This window comes from Hydractinia symbiolongicarpus, chromosome 15 (assembly GCF_029227915.1).
Source record: "Hydractinia symbiolongicarpus strain clone_291-10 chromosome 15, HSymV2.1, whole genome shotgun sequence".
Classification (NCBI taxonomy): domain Eukaryota; kingdom Metazoa; phylum Cnidaria; class Hydrozoa; order Anthoathecata; family Hydractiniidae; genus Hydractinia; species Hydractinia symbiolongicarpus.
In genome coordinates this window covers 1,683,568-1,706,157 of record NC_079889.1, presented here as the reverse complement: position 1 = coordinate 1,706,157, position 22,590 = coordinate 1,683,568, and the positions used below count along the sequence as shown (strand labels likewise).

At 34.4% G+C, this 22,590-nt stretch overlaps 1 protein-coding gene and 2 long non-coding RNA genes across 5 annotated transcripts; 2 read left to right on the top strand and 1 right to left on the bottom strand.

Moving 5' to 3' along the window:
- Window positions 1-5,016: 5,016 nt before the first annotated feature.
- On the top strand, window positions 5,017-5,944 carry LOC130628979 (uncharacterized). Its single transcript, XR_008981887.1, has 3 exons — window positions 5,017-5,139; window positions 5,307-5,410; window positions 5,740-5,944. It is a non-coding gene; the product is annotated as an uncharacterized LOC130628979 (long non-coding RNA).
- A 2,913-nt stretch (window positions 5,945-8,857) lies between these two features.
- LOC130628812 (uncharacterized) lies at window positions 8,858-15,650 on the bottom strand. Of its 2 annotated transcripts, none has more exons than XR_008981861.1 (3): window positions 15,514-15,650; window positions 9,104-9,196; window positions 8,858-9,025 (listed from the first exon to the last, which is right to left on the bottom strand). It is a non-coding gene; the product is annotated as an uncharacterized LOC130628812 (long non-coding RNA). The 2 variants fall into 2 exon arrangements; XR_008981860.1 differs by lacking the exon at window positions 15,514-15,650 and adding an exon at window positions 15,389-15,454.
- A 1,144-nt stretch (window positions 15,651-16,794) lies between these two features.
- On the top strand, window positions 16,795-21,896 carry LOC130629200 (neuronal acetylcholine receptor subunit alpha-7-like). 2 transcript variants are annotated; one of them, XM_057442334.1, is made up of 7 exons: window positions 16,795-16,883; window positions 17,050-17,214; window positions 17,959-18,083; window positions 18,279-18,323; window positions 18,469-18,578; window positions 19,589-19,890; window positions 20,675-21,896. In XM_057442334.1, exons 2-7 carry the CDS (start codon window positions 17,169-17,171, stop codon window positions 21,511-21,513), a joined length of 1,467 nt encoding a protein of 488 aa, XP_057298317.1. In that variant the 5' UTR covers window positions 16,795-16,883; window positions 17,050-17,168; the 3' UTR covers window positions 21,514-21,896. The 2 variants fall into 2 exon arrangements, with proteins under 2 accessions (XP_057298317.1, XP_057298318.1); XM_057442335.1 differs by lacking the exon at window positions 16,795-16,883 and having other exon boundaries at window positions 16,992-17,214.
- The last annotated feature ends 694 nt before the right edge of the window (window positions 21,897-22,590 follow it).

Below are 22,590 nucleotides of genomic sequence, written 5' to 3'. Positions count from 1 at the left end.
GGAGATTAACAAAGGAGAACCTGTAGATTTTGTTACAGGTCAACAGTTTTTTAAAATATTACTTAAAAAAAAAACACGTATATTTTTATAACAGTGTATTATTGCATAGGGAAAACATTTTAATTACCATTCTCAAAATGAAAATATGTTACAAGACAATAAATTTTTTCCAGATATGTAAAATGCTTATTCCAGTATCGAATTCCCATCATTCTTGCAAAATCAAAGTTTTTTTTTTTACCCAATGCAAATTATATGTAAAAAAAGGTACAAGGAATATACAAATCCGAAATTCTTTCTATTTTTATCATTTCCCATCTGTAATATCATTTTATCGTCATTTTTGTTTCTTCAACGGGCTTTTTATGCAATAGGAATGATTCTGTGCAAAATTTAAAAGGAAATACAGTAGCCTCCCGGTTATTCGAAGCTCAACGGGGGATAGGAATTTACTTCGAATAACCGAAATTTCGAATAACTGAAAATTGTCTTGTTTTGCTCCAATTTTCACTCTGACGGACTTTTTGGAGGGATTTGAATAAAAAAGTAGTCATATCAAGTTTCTACTCTACAGTTTTAAACGCAACAATTGCCGCATAAAGAAGGTTTTCGAATGTTTTCAAAAAAAGGTGTCATTGAGTTGCATCAAAAGTATTCAATGAAATTTCCTACAGCAGTCGAAGAGAAGTAACAAAATCATTATGGATCTTATGTCATTGATAGTAAACAATGAAGGTCCGATGGAGATAATTATTCTAAGGAACTTTGAAACAACTTCAAAAGTTATGGGGCTTCATGTGTACCGAAGCAAGTGGCAACCTGTTATTGGACAAGTTCTTAACACGAATGGAGCCTATGAATGAAGTCGAAAAATACGCTGTGGCTGTCCTTAACGATAAGGAGAATAACGTTGTGGGTCACTTACCAAAGGGACAAAGTGAAAAATATGCAAAGACTATATTTTACTTCCTAAGATCAGATCCATTGAATATTTGTTTTGTTAAAGTCACAGGTAAGGCGATAAATATGGGTGATGACAAAGGAATGCGAATCCCTTGTTTGCTTGAATTTTCTGGAAATGGTGAAAGCATTCAACTTTAAAAAAATTGCTTTGTACATAGTTTTATTTTTAGGAATAAAGACTATTTTTCTTTTATAAAAAATGTTTGAAGTTGAAAATCCTCACTTTTACTCCAGCTATTGTCAAGAATTTTAAATAACGGAGAGAATGTTGAGCCAAGGGGTGTTAGAAAACCACTTCGAATAAACGAATTTTCGAATAACTGAAGTTTGAATAACTGAGAGAGATTTACTCTAAAACGAGTTAGAAAATTCAAGGGGAAAGAAAATCGCTTCGAATAACCGAGAATTTCGAATAAGTGCAGGTTTGAATAACCGGGAGTCTACTGTAGTATGTAAGAACAAACAAGACGTATGATATACGTAAACAACCTCGTGAATAAAGTTTACAAAAATCTATCTAACAGACTGTGATTCCTATTACGAAATTAGACACGAAGTATTTTGCTATCCAGATAGGCAAAATATTTGTAACATATTATGCAGTTATTTGAAAATTGATTTGTGAGATGTTTTTGAGATGTTTGTGAGATGTTTTTGAAAAGAAAATTCTTCGAAAGTGAAGCCCAGAAGAGGAACGTAGAAAAATGATAGTCGATAGAAAGGGTAGTTAGTGTTGGTGTTTTTAACGTAGCCTTCCTACGCATAGACCATATAAGGTAGGCTTCCATAGGGTTGGGCAGCAGTGTAGCGAATCTATGGGCTAAACCAACCTCGTTTTCAGGGCATTTTTTCTTTTTTTGGTATTAGAACGGCGAAACATGAAGCAACAAACAACGGAATTGCATTAGGCCGATCAGTTTGTTTGTCCTCCGCCACCTGCTTTGACAGATTTTAAAACATGTTTCAGGACCAGGGTTACTCTCAATATCTGCTGCTTGAGCGAGAAAAAGGAATTGGAAAGTTGCTATATTCAAATTACATGATGAAATTATGTGAAGTATGCCTAAAAGAGTTATATAAAAATGAACCATAAACAAAGTAATAATTCTCAGATGGTTTATTTTTATATTATAACTCTTTTTGGTTACTTCAGAAACACGAAACTTGAAGTGTTTGTACTTGTTTAAAATTTAAAATGATCACATTGCAAGCATACAGGGTTAACATTGGTGTTTTTTATAGTACATTCTGTGAAAAAACTTGCAAAGAAAGCAAAAAGATATTTGGTACATCGATGATCAAGCATTTTGATTCAATGCATGCTAAATGTCTTTTCGGCATACTCCTCATAATTTCAAGATTTTAATATATTTGTATTTAAGTTGATGTTGATAATCTGTGATATATGAAATATTTCAAGTTTCAATGGGTCAGTCTGGGGCAAACTGACTGACAGGAAGAAAAAACCCACAAGCCCCACCTAAAATTTGCGAAATTTAGTAGACCCCCAAAAAAGAACGGGGTATAAGAGAGCCACCCAGTAAGAAAAAGCAAAATAAAAAAATAATATACGAGTATATCTTAATTGTACGAAGAAGGAAATAGCTGTTAAAAAAATTATTATCAGAACTGTTACAAACAGCAAACTTCGTTTAAAAGAATCCTGTGCATATATGGCGTGGACACAAATAGCTAACAAGAACAGAATCAGAAAATTTACGTTTTTTCGGAGCGTTTCCGAAATCATACTTCCCTATTTCGGTGCGTCATTAGCGAAGCGAAAAGAATCTCGTTCTCGTTATTATTAATAATGAAATTTGAATTTTGCTTACATTTTAACCAAATCTTGTAAAATCAATGTATTTATTAAAATGATATGGTGGAGCATCTTCGTTTCCCTTTTACGTAATGTTGTGGAAATTTTATTTTTCGCAGACTACTTTCCAGGCATTTGGGGAGACCTTAATTCTGCCTACATTCACTTTTGTAAACTTTGGTAGAAACACCTTTACTTTAGCAGTTAGTTAAATAATGCTTTTGAACACTATCTTATTTTTTTTAAAAAATAAGATAGTAGAAAGCAGACGCAACTATGCAAACACACGGGGCGGTAATATAACGGTGCGTCGGTCGGTCTAGTACTGCATGATGATGACGTCTCATAGCTTAAAAACAAACGGAAAAAATACAAAGATACAAAAAAAAATAAACACAACATAAATAAATAAAAACATAGTCCGTGTCGATGGACAAAATGTTACACGTACATAATACAACAAAAAAACACTAATTATTACATCGTTTACTGCGCTCACATCCTTTTTGCTGCTTGTTGAAATTCTTTACGTTAAGATTCCACTACGATATTTGCGATTCTTATTTTTACCACGCGCTTGTCCTACTCATACGGAGATCAGAGGCAATGTAAAAAGTGCTCGAGAAAAAAACTATGAAACCCAATTAAAATTAATTTGACATGACGGGTCTCCATTGCCGAGACGAAACTTCACCGTTTATATGTTAACTTACATAAAATGTGCATGTCAAATATTTTTAAGGTACTATTCTGGTGCTTTCAGTTATATTTTGACATCAATATAATACGCAATATGATTTAAGACGTTTGTATTGTACTCATTGCTTATAAACTTTCCTTCCACCACATACTTCAGTTTCGTGTAAGTCACCAAAGTTAAAAATTAACAGCTCTCTTTGTAGCCTATTTAAAGCTATTCGGTCCGGGGTTTTTCAAACTTATTATGCCCGTGGGTGGACACCCCCCTTTCATAACTTTTAATAGGCCTGTCCAAACTGAATTAAACTTGGCACACTGATAGTACGCCATGAAAGCAGCAAATTGACAGCAATAAATTTTTGCACTGTGACGTCATCGAAAGCTTGTAAATTGTCCAAATATACCACTATCTCCTTAAAATTCAATTACTTTATTTCTAGAGCGATTTTTTACATTCTAAGAGTTTTCCTGAACTAAATAAAAGTCATTTGATATCTTTTCCGGTTTTTGCATAGTTTGCCTGAAAAAAACTCTAAAAATTATCCGATTTTTCCCGATTTTCTGGTAAAATCCAAAAGAATCGGGAAATTGGATTACCCTTGTGACGAAAATTTACAGAATGATTCCCCTTGATGAAACAAAGTGGTGTTGTAAGTTGCAAGTTCTAAAAAAAATCCTAAACGAAAGTTATACTTTTTCAATTATAAAGATTCCATAAAGATTTAAAGGGTAGTTTCGAATAATAGCCAATATCTAGGCTCTGAAAGGTATGGAAACTAGAAATTTAGCATGCAGGTGTCTAATAAATAAATATCGAAACTCAGTAAGTATCATAACCATCCAACATAGCAAAAAAGTTTTATTAAAAGAGACCCAGCAAGGTACGGTATCTGGCCCCTACCTCAGGACCTAATAGGGTCATGAACCAAATAAAAAAGCTATTTATACCTTTTCATATTCGATTGTTGCACATATATCTTGATCATTTTACAAGACGCTTTTCAAGAAAATAAGATAAAAATAAGTCATTGTGTAGAACAAAATACCTTACTCCTTGCAGCTCACGTTTCGTATTAAAATTGCATCTATAGCGTTTCTTTTTAGTGGGAAAAAACCCTGGGACACTAAATTTTTTTCTTAGAACGTGATCAATGCAGGACAAAGAAGGAGCAAATTATAACTGTTTTTATAAGAACAATTAATGGGCGGAATAATTTGTGTCAAGTAATCAATTATCCGTAAACAATAACTTTACCAAACGTCTTTTAAATTCCTGAGAAATTGTTCCTTGTCTATGCTGAAAAAAAATAATTAATGTCATTTTAAAAAAGAACGTTAGATACAATTGGAATCCATTTTCGGCGCTGATAAATGAATTCGAATTTTCTCTTGGTTGAATTAAATTTCCTAAATTCCACAATGTTGAACGTTCATAATAAGAATATTTTTTGTTTTTCCTAAATAATTTTTCACAACATGTCATTTCCTGTTTTTCGTTATTATATTCCCACCTGTCACAGCATGTTGTCAGTATTTACAAAGAAAATGATAGCTTTTTAAAAACCACCTTTTCCTTGAAAAAATGTATTTAGGTGGTGTTGTGAAAATATTGAGCATTCAAAAACTGTCTTCAACAGAAGAAACTTCAAGTCGTAACGTATGTAAGTATATTCTTTATATGTTACCTTTTAGATCTCACATTTGAATTTACTTGCACTTAATTTCATGCATACATTCAAAATGTCAAAATTAGTTTACTAACTATCTCTTCTTAAGAAAGTGCAAGGTTAACTGTACAAACATATGGCAAACATATTTTACATTATAGCATCATCACCACCATTAATTACAAAATGAAAGTCACAGTTGTTCTAGCCATCTTCGCTGTTGTTTTTATGACTGGGACGCATGCGCAATGCCAGAATGCGCTAGGTACGTTTTTAATCTCAATTTCAATATTGCTACTTTATTTACTGCGTTTCTACAGATTAGAAAATCGTTGTAATGTGTCTTTGGCTTGCACTTCATCTGAAGACATATTTTTAAATTTACGTAAAGTTAGAATGAGGACAGAGAGAGAAAAGTTTGTTACAAGAAAGATATCTGTTGGCACGAATCTAAAGCCAATTTCCTGTTAGTAAAAGATTTTTTTTTCTCACAACGTGTTGACACTAATTTTCTTCTTTTTAAGTACTCGCAAATATTTTTACTAATATACTCTTTTATTTTATATTTTTTCTTAATGTTTCATATGTTTATAGGGGACTTTGTAATGGAAGGGGCACAGGTCCGTGCTTTTGCCGGTTTATGCAACACCTGCTCAGGCGGTATGATGAAACTCGGTGGATGTAGAAAACGATCTATCTTCCGAAGAAATTTTAATAATAACAATATGTGGTAATCTTGTCTTGCAATGTAAAAAATATAATGGTATAGATAACAATAATTGAACATGTTGATAAAATACCCTGTTGCGATTTTCCTAATAACGTCTTAAATTACCTTTTAAGGTGTTTTAATTAGGACGCTTATTTTTTCGTGGTTTCGGGCAAATTGTGCTAATACAATTTTCATTCTCATCTTATTGTTAAATATCGTTCTGGTTACCGAATATTAGCCTCGTATGGTTGAAAAGGAGTAATTTTTTTTAAAAGTTTAAGTTTTTATCAAGATTAAAACCACTTACAACTGCGCTTGTTCATATTAAGTAGTGCACCACAAGTCCTCAATAAAGTTAAGTTATAAGATATAATGAAAAAACTTGTGATCACGTTGCATTTTTCCACTTTGTGTTTGCTTTCCACTTCGTGGTTGCTTAAATTTAGAAATAAAAAAACGTGTTCTAGGTATTGCCAAAATGTAATTTTCTGAAAACAACAATTTTGTCGACAGAAAAGACAAATTTGTGTCGCGTTATCAATAATCTAGAAACAACACATTTGAATAAGCTATACACCTTCTTCACCTGCTGAAAAGTGTCCCAGCATGTGGTAAAAAAACAAGAAACAATTGATAGGTGCTTTTACCATACTAGGAGACCTCTTCCCAGGAACTTTATTCAATAGGGTACGTAAAGTAAAATTAAAAGAGGATATTAAGACTAACTGATCATAAGAAAAATTAATTATTAATATGTTGTTGTTGTTGTTGTTGGTTCTTAACAACAAACAATATTTATTATTTATTACACCATACAAATGTACCTCTATGATATTTTTTTAATCTAAAACAAGGAATACAGGTGTTAGGCCATCTAAGTACAGCTGATACTAGTATTATGCAAAATGTATAGGGGGGGGGGGGGGGGGGGGGGGGGAAATGGGGGGGGGAAGACGAGTGATGATAGAAAAGATCACATTTAAGGAAAAAAATAAAGAAAAATCAATCCCATGTGGAAGGAAACATTCTGTTCACCACATAAACTTTGTGGCTACTAAAAAAGGTCTTTCTTCCAGTCTCGCATTTTTACTGTCACAAATGCTGGTCAAAGTGACTTAATTTTACACTGCAAAAAATGTCAGCGTTCAGTTTGAATACCGTTAATCTTGCACATTTATCACAGAAAAGAGACCACACTTTGCGTGGTCTGTCTTGCCGCGTTAAGGCGACTTTAGGAATTCCATTTCCATCCTCATTTCTCCCCAGCGTGAAGATAGAAATATATTAAATCTTTAATTGAAATGTAACACTTTAAATGAATTTAATTTTCAAAAGTTTTGTTGTAAAGAATAATTTATTTATTAGTATTTAAATCAATAATAATTTCGGTGAAGATGAATGTACGCAAATGATATTAATATTAAAAATAAAAGAGTTCTACTTAAACTGTTAAAAATATTCGAAAACTTCTGGGATCAGTGAGATCTAAGACCAAAGAGAATAATTGTTTTATATTTGTTTCTGCTTTCCAATTTCTGTAAACTTTAAGGTTTAACATAGTTGTCTTAGCTAGCTTGCCTCATATAAACACCACTATGTTTTTTAATAATTTCGATAAACAAATTTGCTTAAATCGCAACATTTTTCTTGTTTATTCATTTTATTTTGCGTGACAGACAGACGGACGGACAGACGGACGGACAGACGTATACAGGCATTATACTATAGATATTGTTCGTCGTGTTAACATCTATACATTATCTTGTACAAGAATATACAATTGTGCACAGTTAATTGTGTGTGTAATGTTGTAACAGTGAGCTGTAACCGTACCCTCTCTGCTTTATTAATCCCAACACCCACGTCTGCTTTTTAGAATCAAGAATCTGGGATCTTTTTAGGTTAACTTATATAAACATGGGAAAGTTGACACCGTCGGTTAAACTTTTTACAGGTGTCAAAGTCTACGACGAAGAAAAAGTACATCCTTTTTGTTTCTATGGTGATACTTGCATTGTTGGCATTTCTATTAGTTGCCAGTAGGGGTGGGAGGGATTGGGTAAGCAGAAAGTTAAAGTGGTTGTTTATGTGGGTATTCACAAGGTTAAAGTGAAAGGCAGGAAATGCAAAACTTGATATCTTTAGTTCATTTGTTACGTGTACTAATTTTGTAGGATGGAAAACTACAGTAACTTTGATAAGATATTTACTGGCTAAGATAAGAAAAAATAACTAAAGGGCAGGTTATATGAAATGACCGATAAAGTACTGATAAGTCAGTAGATGAGCCGATCACATGATACACAGGATCGCTTGTTCAGAACTGTCCTTCTACAAAAATGACATATTTTTTAATTTTTTTTTCCTTTATGAAAATCTTTCTGGATTACAGCGTACTCTACTTCTTTCAAAACTTCTCTAACTGTAAAAAACATTTTGGCCTCGCATTGGTTTATCTCCTTAATAACCATTCTCTACCTCGCCTCATATTACTAATGCTTATAAGAGAAAGTAAGTCTCGAAATCTGGTCAAATTTTGCCGCCTTATATATACGGTAAAACAGAATAATGGCGAATATTAGGTAGAGTGCAATTGAACTTGTAATAGCACTCTTTTGACAGAAAAATTTGTAAGATGTCTTATAGAACTCTAAACTTGCAAAAATTTCCAATAACTGTGAATTAATATACTGCAATGATATAACGTTCCTATATTTCAAACTTCGTTAAGCACGTTTCTTGGATCATTACTTCTTCCTTAGTTATTGAAAAAAGATTTAGCATAACGGCTCACTAAAAAAATATAATTTAACCCTTTTCGCAGCGGGAAAGTCGTACATTTTTTTGAAAAAAGGAATTTACAAGATTCGCTGCACCATCTTAGCCAGATACAGCCTTCGCCGTAAATTTTTTTAAAAAAATGTGTTATTTAAGGAATTGGTTTATAATTATGCTATCAATGTTATTAGTGAATTGAAGGAGAAAAGAAAACGAGATAAATGCAACAAAAAAGTTTATAATTCTCTCAAAGAAAACGTGACCATCGTATGCATTACTTTTTGGCGACAAATCCTTCTGGGCAGCTTGTCAGTCGCTTCATGTCACCGGAACATTGGTAACAAAGGTCACCTAAAGCAGGTGCATAATCACCTTCGGCGATGGGATCGCCTATGACAGAAAAAAAAATATAGAATTGAAAAATCATATTAGAAAAGAACCCATACATAGCTATGCTTTTATCCTTACCAAGGTTATCCCTGCATTCAGCATCAACATGTTGTGTGGCAATCACCATAAACAGTGCCAAGAAAAAGAAAATCTTCATTTTGTTTTACGATTCTAAAAAAAAAATAACATGAAAATATTTTTGTACACCTTATTTGTAGCATGCAATAAGTGTAATTACAGATAGCAGCCTTTCTAGACATAAACTTTCTTTCAACGCACAGTTAAAATGACCTGATTTATCAGACTTTTTATGTATTCTAAGGCTGTTTGCACCTGTTGGCGGTATCAAATATGATAAAAATTTAAATACGTTTGTTTAAAAGATGTCAACTCTGTAATTCCAGCACCGACTTTCTTATTTTCTATTTTTCTATTTTGACCTCTTTGTGAAAAGTTTTTTTTTTCGTTTTATTTTATATAAATATAAACTTAACATGTTGATGAAGTCTTATTGCCGGCTTATATAAACTTATTGCCGGCGTGTTAAATTTGGTATTAGATACCGAGAAAATCATGAAAGAGTCCAACATTGTTTTATTATTATATTAATAAAGACTAAATTACAGGAATAATTACAAATTTATCTATATAAATTTGTTGTTTCTGTAATATATTTTACTAGGTATATATCGGATGCCGTGAGTTTCGGCTCGCTCTCAAAAACACGATCCAAGATGGCGTCACAGCATCTGATATCAGACTTTATGTTTATATGTGATTAGCTTCTTTTATCAGAAGAATACTTTTTATCTGATGATAGATAAATACTACAAATTGGCGACGAGGATTCCAAGAACTCATGGAGAGGTATATTTCATAATTACAAAGCAATCTCGCGTGAAACAAGACGTGTGAATTTTCGAATCAAAACAACAAATTTTGTTGACTCTTACTGTGCGAAAGGAAACTTTGCTAGGCTGTCCTTTGTAATTTCAAGCGATAGTTATACTTGTGCGCGCGCTCTGAGCATTTCTGTGCAGCTAGCATGTCCGTTTTGCAACTTCCAGCCATACCACCCTTTGACCCAAATGGAGAACCGACTTCAGTTGGTCAACGATGGACGAAATGGCAGACCAGTCTTAAATACTACATACTAGCAAGTGGAGTTAGGGATGATGAAAGAAAGAGGGCAATTTTACTCCACATGATTGGACCTAAATGCCAGGAAATATTTGAAACTTTCTCTGATCCTGGAACAACATTTGAAGAAGCCCTCCATAAATTTGATGAACATTTTTCAGTCAAAAAGAACATACCTTTCGAAAGGCATAAATTTCACCAAGCCTCACAACAAGTAGGGGAAAGTACGGATCAATTCATTACCCGTCTACGACAACTTTCCTTATATTGTGAATATGGATCAGAAACTGACAATGAAATCCGAGACATGGTCATAGCAAAAACATCGAATATTAAATTCCGCAAACGTTTACTTATGGAAACTGATTTGAATCTCCAGAAAACACAGGACCTTGGACGACTTTTTGAATCTGCAGAACACCAAAACAAAGAAATAGCTAATGGTAAACAAACACAACATGACACTGAAGAAGAAAGCTCTGAACAAATCAACAAACTACATGGGCGTAGACCACCTCATCGTAGCCATAGGAAACACAATGCACCACCACATCGGAACAACCCAACCAAATCATTCAACAAACCAGAATGTGGTCGCTGTGGTATGAAGAACCACAAAAGTCATGAATGTCGGAGATCAAGAGATAAAACATGTAACAAATGTGGTATTAAAGGACATTTTGCAAAAATGTGCCGCACCAAAAATAAACAGCAAGTTCATCAAACCAACCATGAAAACTCTGATGACGAAGATGAGGATATCTACCTATACAAGATGAACACTACGAAGTCAAATAACTTCCCCGTTCTAGTAAACAATAGCGAAATGACTGCTATCATTGATTCTGGAAGCACAACAAATATCATCGATTTTCGAACCTATAAACGCTTATTCAGCAACATCCAGCTTCAGAAATCCAATGCCCGAATCTACCCATACAATGCTACTAAGAAGCTCCCAATCACTGGTACCTTCAAAGCTACAGTTGCAGCAAATCACCATAAAATACTAGCAAAATTCTACGTAATACCTGGTCAAGGAGGCAATTTACTTGGTCACAAAACAGCTGAGCAGCTAGATCTATTACGAATTGGACCAGCTACAACACCCATCAACCATAGAACATTCCAGTTAGGTAGCAGAAGTCTGTCAAAAGGCATACCAGTATCAACAGAACAAGTCCTCAACAAAAACAATAAGGTATTCAAAGGAATGGGAAAACTTAACAACTTCAAACAGAAACTCCATATTGATCCAGATGTCACCCCCATCCAGCAACCAACTAGGAGACTGCCGTTTCACACCAGAAAGAAAGTTGAAGCAGAGCTCGATAGACTGCTGAAATTAGATATCATTGAGCCAGTTAATGGACCAACTTCGTGGGTTTCACCAATTGTCGCAGTACCTAAGAAAAATGGCAAAATTAGATTGTGTGTGGACATGCGCAGAGCAAACACTGCCATTATCAGAGAGAAGCATCCTATTCCAAAACTGGAAGAAATCCTACCATTATTAAATGGAGCCACTGTCTTCTCAAAAATTGACCTGCGAGAAGGCTACCATCAAATTGAGTTAGCCGAAGAAAGCAGAAACATTACTGCCTTCATTACCCATAAAGGAATTTTCAGATACAAGCGTCTCATATATGGTATTTCAAGTGCCTTTGAACATTTTCAGAAAAATATTGAAATGGTAATTGCTGATTGTGAAGGGGCAAAGAACATCTCTGATGATATTTTTATCTGGGGAAAAACACAAGCTGAGCATGACCGCAATCTCGATAAGGTTCTTCGTAATCTTTCTGAGAATGGCCTGCGTGTCAACCCAGAAAAATGTGAGTTTAGCAAGAATAAAATTTTATTTAGTGGATATACTCTCACAACAAATGGCATATCTCCAGACCCTTCCAAAGTCACTGCAGTCAACAAATTCAAAACACCAACAACATCGACAGAAGTCAGATCCTTTCTTGGTCTAGTAAATTATTGCAGTCAGTTCATCAAAGACTACAGTACATTATCAGCTCCACTGAGGAAACTCACCAAGAAAAATACACCATTCATATGGACAGATCTTGAACAGAAATCATTTGATTTACTCAAAGAAAAACTTTGCACTTCTGAAACTATGGCATTTTACAATCCTGAGGCGGAAACAGACATAATTGTTGATGCAAGTCCGTATGGTCTTGGTGCCATACTTACACAGAAACAGAAAGATGGAAACTTCAAGCCGGTAGCATATGGAAGTAGAGCATTAACACCTGTTGAACAGAGATACTCACAAACAGAACGAGAAGCTCTTGCAGTTGCCTTTGGCTGCACACACTTTCACTTTTTCATATATGACCGTGACTTCGATATCACCACTGATCACAAGAGTCTTTTGCACGTAATGTCACCAACTTCCACATCTCCACCACCGAGGATCCAGAGATGGCTTCTTCGCATACAAGGGTATAACTACAAATTAAAATACATTTCTGGTGCCAAAAATGCTGCTGACATACTATCAAGAGACCCTGTTTGTACAGACAGTGAAGGAGAAACTGACGACTCAATTGAATCCTTTATCAACTTTACAGCAGCAGAAGCAGTACCTAAAAGCTGCAATATCGAAGAGATACAAGATGAAACTGCAAAAGACATCATTCTTCAAAAAGTCACCAAAGCCATTAACTCGAAGGCCTGGCCAAAAGATTCTGCTTTGAATCCATACAGACATGCAAAGCATGAGTTATCCTTTGTGAATAACATTTTACTCAAAGGACAACGAATTGTCATCCCAAGCACTCTACAACAGAAAATGTTGCAGATAGCACATGCTACGCATCAAGGAACAACCAAAACTAAACTACTATTACGTGAAAAAGTTTGGTGGCCGCTGATGAACAAACAAATCGAAGATCTAACACTTACCTGTCATGCCTGCCAAGTAACTGCACCCTCCACCACCAGGCATGAACCGTCACAACCAACAGAAATTCCCAAACAACCTTGGAACACTATTGCAATGGACATTCAAGGCCCTTATCCCTCTGGTGACAACCTGTTAGTTTTGATTGATTACAGATCCAGATACCCAATAGTTTCTTCTATCAAGAACACTGGTGTGCAAAACATAATAAATGTTATGAAGCGAACCTTTAGTATTTTTGGTTATCCAAAAACAATTGTAACTGACAACGGTTCACAATTCACGTCCTTCAAATTCAGCCGATACCTTCAACAACATGGTATAAAACACCGGCGTACAACTCCATACTGGCCACAAGCTAATGGTGAGGTTGAGAGATTTAACCGCACATTGAAGCGACACAATCAAACTGCTGTCATCACTGGAAAGGATTGGCGTAAAACTCTTGACACATTCCTTTTGAGTTACCGAACCACACCTCATACCGTAACTAAAGTTCCACCTGCAACACTGATGTTCGGTAGACCGCTAACGAATGATCTTCCTGACGTTAGTCAACTTGTGAAAAGCAACAGTGAATTGGATATAGAAGTAAACAAGAATGATGAAAAGCACAAACAGAAATCCAAGGAAAACACCGACCAGAACCGCAAGGCAAAAACTGTCACTTTTGAAGTCGGACAAAAGGTATTGTTGAAAAATCTTACCGACAACAAAAACAAACTTTCACCGCCCTGGTTAAAGGAAGTCTTCACCATCATTAAAGTATACAAACGAAGCATCATGGTTCGAAACAAGGAAGGAAAAACGTTTCTACGAGCAAACGGACACGCGAAACTGTATAGATCTGCGAAGGGTAAGCAATCGAGTGTTTCTAACGCGCGAAACAGGGCAGACCCTTGTACCTGCTCAAGCAATGCGAATTTTGATGAGAACCAACAATCTAAACCGAATGATGGCCATAACAAAGAAGAAGATCTATACGAAAAGAAAAACCACAAGAACGGTGCAAAAACCTACCCGAAACGACAAAGAAAAACTACAGAGCGTTACGTCATCATCAATCCGAAGCGCAAGAAGAAGACTTAGAGAAAAAAATAAGAACGATAACAAGATAATGATAACAAGAACGATAATGATAAACGATGTATATATATAGCAGACGAACGATACGATGTATATAGTAAAAGACCGATGTGTATAGCTGAAGAACAAAAACGTTTTATGTACGTGCAGAGGAACTGAGTTGAAAAGCAAATATGTGAACATGTTATAAAACAAACAATCAAGAAATCAACAACAATAACTTCGAGAAAAAGAGGGATTGTAATATATTTTACTAGGTATATATCGGATGCCGTGAGTTTCGGCTCGCTCTCAAAAACACGATCCAAGATGGCGTCACAGCATCTGATATCAGACTTTATGTTTATATGTGATTAGCTTCTTTTATCAGAAGAATACTTTTTATCTGATGATAGATGAATACTACAGTTTCGTCCTATAATTTTCGTGTATTCTTAGCACGGAATCAGCCTGAGTGACAGGCAAAATACGTAAAGTAAATATATACTAGCCGGTAGAGAGGGGTAAATACACGGGTTCGCCCGCCGTTATATATCGCATGCTCAGTGTCACAACTATAAAAACGCATAAAGGCATCTATCGCTATATTGCGGTACCATTTTGTGCAGAGACAGAAAATGTACGGCCATTATTAATATAATAATTTCTGTCGAATGGTCTGTGTTTCGTGCGTATATTGACACAAACGGCGTCCAACTTCGGAAGATTGTGGTTTCGAGTTTCATCGAGATCGCGTTAGTCATTGTCTTAGGTGCTAAGAAGGCTACATAAACTGTAAATACTTAAAAGTAGCAGGATTTCCTTGGAAAAAGACAATTTCTTATGTCAATAAAACAGGCTTATATAATCCACGGGAATTCGTCCGTCGCAGCAATGTACATTGAACATTTGTCGCTGACAGCTGACAGGCAGTCAACACCTATTACAATAAAGACTATAAAAGAATATAATGAGGTCCATCCATGGGGTCGAAACGCAGTATATAAGGGGAGGCATTTATATACTGCATTTTGTGTGTTTCGCTACTGTGGTACAATTGCGCTCAGAGACAGACAGACGACGACTATTATTAAAGAGACTAGTTTTTAACCTGTAGCAAAATCCACGGGTTTTCCCGTTCATAAACTTGACGGAAGTTCGGCTGTCGCAAAGAGTGGGTAAGAGTGTATCGCATTCGAATAAGGGTATTATTAACGTAGAGAGGACATAAATTGACTTACCCTTTTCTTCAAGAAACTTTGCAACGCGGTTTATGTGGTAACAAGTAATTTAAAAAAGAGAAAAACAAATTCATCATATTTATACTACGAGTTAACTTGTTGCAAAAAAGATATTTAGCACTTACTCACAATACGTTTATTGTACAAAATTTCGCTGACAAAATACTTCAAAGACCAAACTATCTAACATAATTAACAGTAGTTTTTCTTTCCACAGCATTCGTTTATTGTCACACGATTTAGTTGCCAAGAGACGCATTATGGTGCTATTGGTATGATGGCTGACATGTGTATTTTCTTCATTTTGTACCACTTATGCGATAATGAATCATAAAAATCTTGTTTATATGTTTTTTTTTTAACACGAACCCGAAGTGAAATTCAGGCGGAGTAAAGTGAAAAAAAAATGATTGTTTACACAACGTTTTATTTTGTGTTCAATTTAATTCAATTTTTAATTTAATTTTCCATTCGCGTTTAATTCAATTTTCTGCTCTTTAGCAGCCAAAAAATGTGGTGTTCGTGACTTTCAAGAATTCGCACTGATTGAAGAACGCATTTCACTCTGAGGCAGAGTGTTTAAATGGAAATATTAAACTTGATAATGTTTACGTTTTCCCGATGTCAGAAAAAAAAAAACAGTTTTCTAGGGAATTTTTCTAGGGATCATTTTATTTGGATAGATTAAAAATCATAAACGGTTCTAATTGTGCAGATATCATCAGCTATAAATAAAAAAATTTGTCAAGAATTATATTTCACTGATACAAGGCAAAACATTTTTTAAAAAACTATAATAGAAAACAAGAAATATAAATGCATATTAATTTTAAAACTTTATGTGTCATATACATATTGTATTTTTTTAAATTTTTAAAATGAATTATTCTCTTAAGGCCAGGATACACTTGTATAATATCATTAAACTAGTCGTTAGCCCGTGAAAAAATCCACGGGTTCGCCCGTCCTTTTTATACCGCATTGCGTGCGTTTCGCTATCTGCGCAGCTAAGCTACCATTTTGCGTGACAGACTGACGGACGGACAGACATATACGGGTATTATAATATAGACTAGTCGTTGCCCGTGGAAAAATCCACGGGTTCGCCCGTCCTTTGAATTTACCCGTGGCAACAAAGTGGATAAGAATTTATCGCATTTGATATTCGTGTTTCCGTAACATCATTTTCTATCTCAGCGGGGGGTCCGCGCAGAGACAAACAGACGGAATACGGCTATTATAATAGAGATATATTCTATAATACAGTTATAATTTTTCTACAATATACTTAGAATTTGTTATAATATCGTTATAATTTCAATTAATTTCATAACATCGTTGCCACAACAAGGCTAGCAGATAATAGATCTATTGTCACAAAAACAAAGTCATTCGAAACTGGATCACTAACAATATTATTAAAATCTAACTCGTTTGATTTTTTTCAAATATTATAGCCATGCAGCAAATTATGAGGTTATGACGCACATGCCAGGTGTTGAAATTATACATATTATAGCTATATTATAAGAAATATTATATGAAATTATAACCATATTTTAAACATATTTTAAGAAATTATATTGATATTATAATTTATATTTCAGTGATATTGTACAAGTGTATCAGGCCCTTTACTCATACATATTTTATTTATTTAGTTTCACAGCTTTGGTTATACATAAAATACTCTGTTATGTTACACATTCATTAAAAACTTAAAATTTAAAGAAGAGTGAAGTATTTCCGTGAAGAGAGAAGAGAATCAGGATACTTCAGAATGCTAAACTTTTTAAATCTTATTTTTTTACTTAGTTACGTAAAAGGTATGTCCATATTTTTTCACCGTCGTAGTCCTGGTTAAATACTTTTATTCATTTACATTCATTTTTTTAAAGAAATTCATGATTTGGTTCAGCCTAAGCTGCTCTTATTATAGAAAACTAGTCGTTAGCCCGTGGAAAAATCCACGGGTTTGCTCGTCCTTTTTATACTTGCGCAGCCAAGCTACCATTTTGCGTGACATACGGACAGACGTAAACGGGTATTATAATATGGATTCCAAAATTCTTTCTTATAATACGGCGTGTAGTTTACTAAAAGCGCGAGTTTCTCATCTCTTTATCTTCAGAAACTATTATACAAGCGAAATCGTTAGCTCATGAAAATATCTACGGGTTCAACGTCAGTAAATTTTGTAGTTATGGTAAAACCCGGAATCACCTTGCGCACAGCCATTATGAACACAGATAATAAAGTAGTAATATAAAAGATGGCAATGCCTTTATTCCCTATGGCGACATTAAACATGTTGTAACAGCAGACTTGTTTATTCTGAGACAGTCTGCTGCGTATACTTGGCATCATGTAGTATGCAGTTGTGGTTCAGCATATATCCTGCAGGTCTTCTGTTCTCTCTCCTGGGCTTACGCAAACCAAAAATGACCTGTCTAATAACGAAACATTATAACGTATTGTGCATTTGCTTTCTGTACTATCAGAATCAATGATATATATGGAGGTGGATTGCCATAGACACCGATACATAGGAAAATGTTGTTTTATTTTAGCGAGGCTGAACTCAGCAAGTTTACACGAGCATCTGAAAAGCAAGTTGAAGCTTTCTCCATATACAGAAAACAATCAAAAGCTTTTGGTGTATTCAAATTTGCAGCTACTACGACTCATTGATGTGGTGAGTGATTTTTATTTCAAAACATTTTTGTCTTTCTTTCCTCCTTTATCAGTACTTTCTAATTTGCTTTAAAATTTCCAGACAAATAATATCTTCTTTAAGTTATATCTTTTATCAAATCTAACGTGCTTACTTAAATATAATTTAGTGTTTTTTTTTTGTGAGAATGTTTGTTAAAATTATTTATATTTTTAGGAAGAACATAGTCAACAAGTGCTACTGTTTGTGCTAGCAACTCAGGTATAATATTATTTGCATGAACTAGTCTACAATCTCACCCTTTTCAATTACAAACCCATCGAAAAAAATATTTAAGAGTGCAGCATGTATATTTATTTCAACTTTTTCAACCTGTATTTCTTACTATTGTTTGGGATTCATTCAGAGATGGTTTAATCCTCATCTATCGTGGAACTCAACTTATTATGAAAATATCGATCACTTGATTCTCAAATCTTCAGATGTGTGGCAGCCGGATAGCTTGTTGCACGAAAGGTATTTTCAGATTTCGTATTTTTAAAACACTTTAAACAAACACAAAAACATGAAAGTGAATATATATATAGTAGTTTTTGCAAATTTATTGCATTTAATCGAAAATAACTATATTAACTTTATATACGATTCGTTATTGCGATACAAGTGTTGTAAATAAGGCTAGGTAGTAAAACTAACGATGTGTGGTATTTTCCCGCTTATTCTGCCTCTTATTTTCCTGGTTGCGTGACAAAGCAAAGTGGACTTTACCTGCATTTTGACATACCCAGTGACGTCATTACGATCAGCTTAAATCTTAGTCCACTGTTGACAATTAAGAAGATCATTATAATGATACGTCATGATACGTCATACGCACAATATGACATATTTTACATATTCATCTCTATTATGGTCGTATTTTGTCAGTTAACCTAAAGCGGTCATGCTAATCGTGCACGAAATCTTTAACCTGAAAATAACATACACAATATGTTTTTTATCGACTTTTCTGGGATTTGTGAATTTTTTACGGCTTGATTGAGAAAGGACACTTATAAAAAGAATAAAGTGTCAAGTGGTAATAGATTTAAGAGATTAAGGGATTCAAAGATATAGCTTCGAATATGACACTAATTCCTCTAATAAATGTCCGGACAGTGTTTACTTTCTTTAAATATTAGACGCAATAAAGAGGCTTTCAAAAAAGAAGGGAATGAGCTTAAACATTTACACTGAAGTTAATTTCGTGGTGTATTGTGATGGTAATATACACGCAGTGAAGCTTTTTACCTTGTCTCATCTTACTTCATGTTGTTCTTTGTTGTTTGATGTTGTTTGATTTGATGTTGTTTAATCTCTTTTGATCTTGTTTCACCTTGTTTAATGTTGTTTCACCTTGTTTTACCTTGTTTCACCTTGTTCAATGTTGTTTCACCTTGTTTTATCTTGTTTTACCTTGTTTTACCTTGTTCAATGTTGTTTCACCTTGTTCAATGTTGTTTTACCTTGCTTTATTTTGTTTTCAGCACGCTACCTGATGGTTACGCCAACCCTCCGTTATCTGAACTAGAGACGTACGTGAAAATCAATTCGAACGGTACTTGTGAATGGATTGGAGAGATTGTAATCAAAAAGGACTGCAATATCCATCTTAAACAGTTCCCCTTTGACGAGCATAAATGCAGCATCATACTTACTTCAAGTTATTCTTCTAAAAACCGTCTTGGGTTCATTCTACAAGATCCAGAGAAACGTATAGATGAAAGATTTAGGAATAAAGAATGGGAATTGAAAATTATGGAAATAAACGAATCAGAAATGATTGTTGGTGTAAACTTGGAGGAAAGAATACGGAAGGAGAAACAACTCTTTCAATTCTATTGAAACACTGCGTGAGGTTCTAGCAGGTGTCTGTATAGAAACTAAATTTGAAATTTTGGCGGTTGTGTGACTAAATTATTCGTAAATAACAATTCGCAACTATGATTGGTTATAAAAACAATTAGATAATTTGATGATGAATTTGATAATATTATCAAAACAAGAAGCCATATTGAAATCGGTAAAATTTCTTTTGTTCTTATGTTAACATAATTAGCGAAGAAGCACATGCGCGACACTTTTGTAAACAAAAAGAAAAAGTTTATATCTCGTTTTAAAACGACGTTCTGTTATAAGAAGTTATTTCTTTAGTTAGAAGAAACATTAATCCAGCACACATTTTGTCGGCACTCGTCCGGCGCATATCTATCTATATTGTTTTTCATGATCAAAGTGGTATACTCAAGCCTGCAAAAATAGGTTAATATCATGGTTTAACGCTTATTTCCCAACGTATTGTTGAAGTTTTTAACAGCAATGTTTACCGACTTATATTAGGCACACTTTCCATACAAACATCACGTGCCTGCAGCGTGTTACTGTCAGATTTCAATAGAAAAAAGTTAGCCCCTATTAAAGGAGAATATGGAATTTGATCATTTTTTTGCGAAAAAGACTCGGTCGAGCACCTCACGCACTGATTCTTTTGAAATTAAAAACAATAGAAAATTCAATACATTTAAAGCATACAGAAATGAAGTTGTTTCTCCTTCCGTATTCTTTCCTCCAAGGTGTAAATGAGCAGTCGTCAATAAAGTTAAAATTTAGTTTGCACAGAAACGCATATGCTTATTACGTAAATTTTTTTGTTCCGTGTATTCTCTTATCGATTTTAATGATTCTCGCGTTCCTTATTCCATTACCTTCGCTCAACCGTCACAACCACGCGTTAAATATATTACTAACTATTATCATATTCGAGCAGCTTACGATGGATATTTTACCGCCCTATGCATTTCCTGTTCTATCCGAAATGTACTTTTGTACAATGTTATTGTCATTTTTGTCTTTAGTAATCGTAACGATGGGCTTAAATATGTTTTATCGGGAAGGGAAAGTTATTTCTCGCTTTGTACACGTTATTGTTATCGATTGGTGCGCAGTTGTTGTTTTAATGACACGTCGGTATTATAACTACACAAACGGAAAACACGATATTGACCCGATAAGTGTTAATCGATGCATTCAAGCATTAAATCAATTGAAAGAAAACACGAATTTAAAACGAGAGAATAGTAGAAGTGAAAATATCGACTTTGCTGTGCATACGAATATCGACTTAGCTGTGAATATAAATGTCGATTTTGATAACGCTGACTACCAAAATCTAAGAAGAACAAACAAAACAGAAGCCATTAAGATGTTAATAGAAGAAGAAGTAAAAACATTACCCTTACTGGATGGAATGGAGATAGAAAATACTAGGAAAGAGCTGCGAGAGAAAATAACTAGCAGTGTCAACAGATTGGAAGTTGAGGCGGTGATAAGATCGACTGATCGTTTATTTTTACTCATGTATGTGTTAACAATGGGAATGATAGCATTATATGCTGTCATGTCTTCAGAATAAAAAATAGTACAAGTGTATATAAGTAGCGGCGCAATGCTCAAATGTCAACAGTAACACCGTTGTTTATAAGCACGCATTGCTAGCTTCAGACGTTGAAATTAGTACTAACACCTTACTTAAAAAATAAGGTCATGAATACAGATTTGATTATATCTACAACTTCGAATTCTTTCTACTATAACAATGATTTTTTAGTGAAAAAGTGCCATCGTCATTTTGTGGGGAAAAAATATTTCTTAGTGATTTGTTACTTAAGTAGAGCGGGCATATGCGCTGTTGTTTATAAAATATACGCTTGCGTTATTGTATATTAACCTTTTTTACCAGAATGTTAAGCAATCTACTACTTGAAATCGAATTTTAAAAAGGTTAAATTTTACAAATTATAAGTAGTATTATTTTCAAGAATAGTTTTTCAGTTCGTAATTGTACTGTTATCATTGAGAGACCCTCGAAGGGGTTCCTGGCGCATTTAAAGTTGCCATTTGAATTACGAAAGTTGGTGCAACCACAAGAATCGTTCAAGTAGAAAAACACTTAAGGTATTAATCGTATTTTTATGCTGGACGATAAACAGAAAAGACCGATTCACACTTTTTATGTGTCTGGCATGACTCGGCCGAGGTTTAAACCGGAAACCTTCCGCATTGGAGGCGAAAGCTCTAGCTACCACAAAGCCATCAGTCAATAGACAGCATTTGAACCTATATCACAAGGAGAAACTTTTTACCCTTTTAAACCTGTTTAAGTTTTTTTTTAAAGTCGCAGTATAACGAAGGTGGGCGTATGAGGTTTGTTTAAAATTTCTCTTCCAATCGCTCGGTGCATTTTTAATACTCCCTATCGAGAATAATTAGGTATCACGGTTTGCTTTTTGATACGTATATTTTTCTGTATAAACAAAAATGAAGATAGAAAAATACACAAATAGTAGGTTATATTTTAGAGTGTAAAGCATGTCAAAACATAATTTTTTTCCAAACATATCTTCGAATTGTGTTGATTAAATAGTGCGTTTCTTGAATATTCGTGTCACGTCCGCAATATTTCGACGGAAATTTTGCGGACAAGACCGCT

What these genes read in the sequence shown, in the direction of transcription:
- LOC130629200 (XM_057442334.1), top strand. Translation starts at nt 17,169, where the DNA reads ATGCTAAACTTTTTAAATCTTATTTTTTTACTTAGTTACGTAAAAG. An exon ending in TACTACGACTCATTGATGTG is followed by an intron (nt 18,084 to 18,278) that starts GTGAGTGATTTT and finishes TTATATTTTTAG; the next exon opens with GAAGAACATAGTCAACAAGT. An exon ending in TGTTTGTGCTAGCAACTCAG is followed by an intron (nt 18,324 to 18,468) that starts GTATAATATTAT and finishes GGATTCATTCAG; the next exon opens with AGATGGTTTAATCCTCATCT.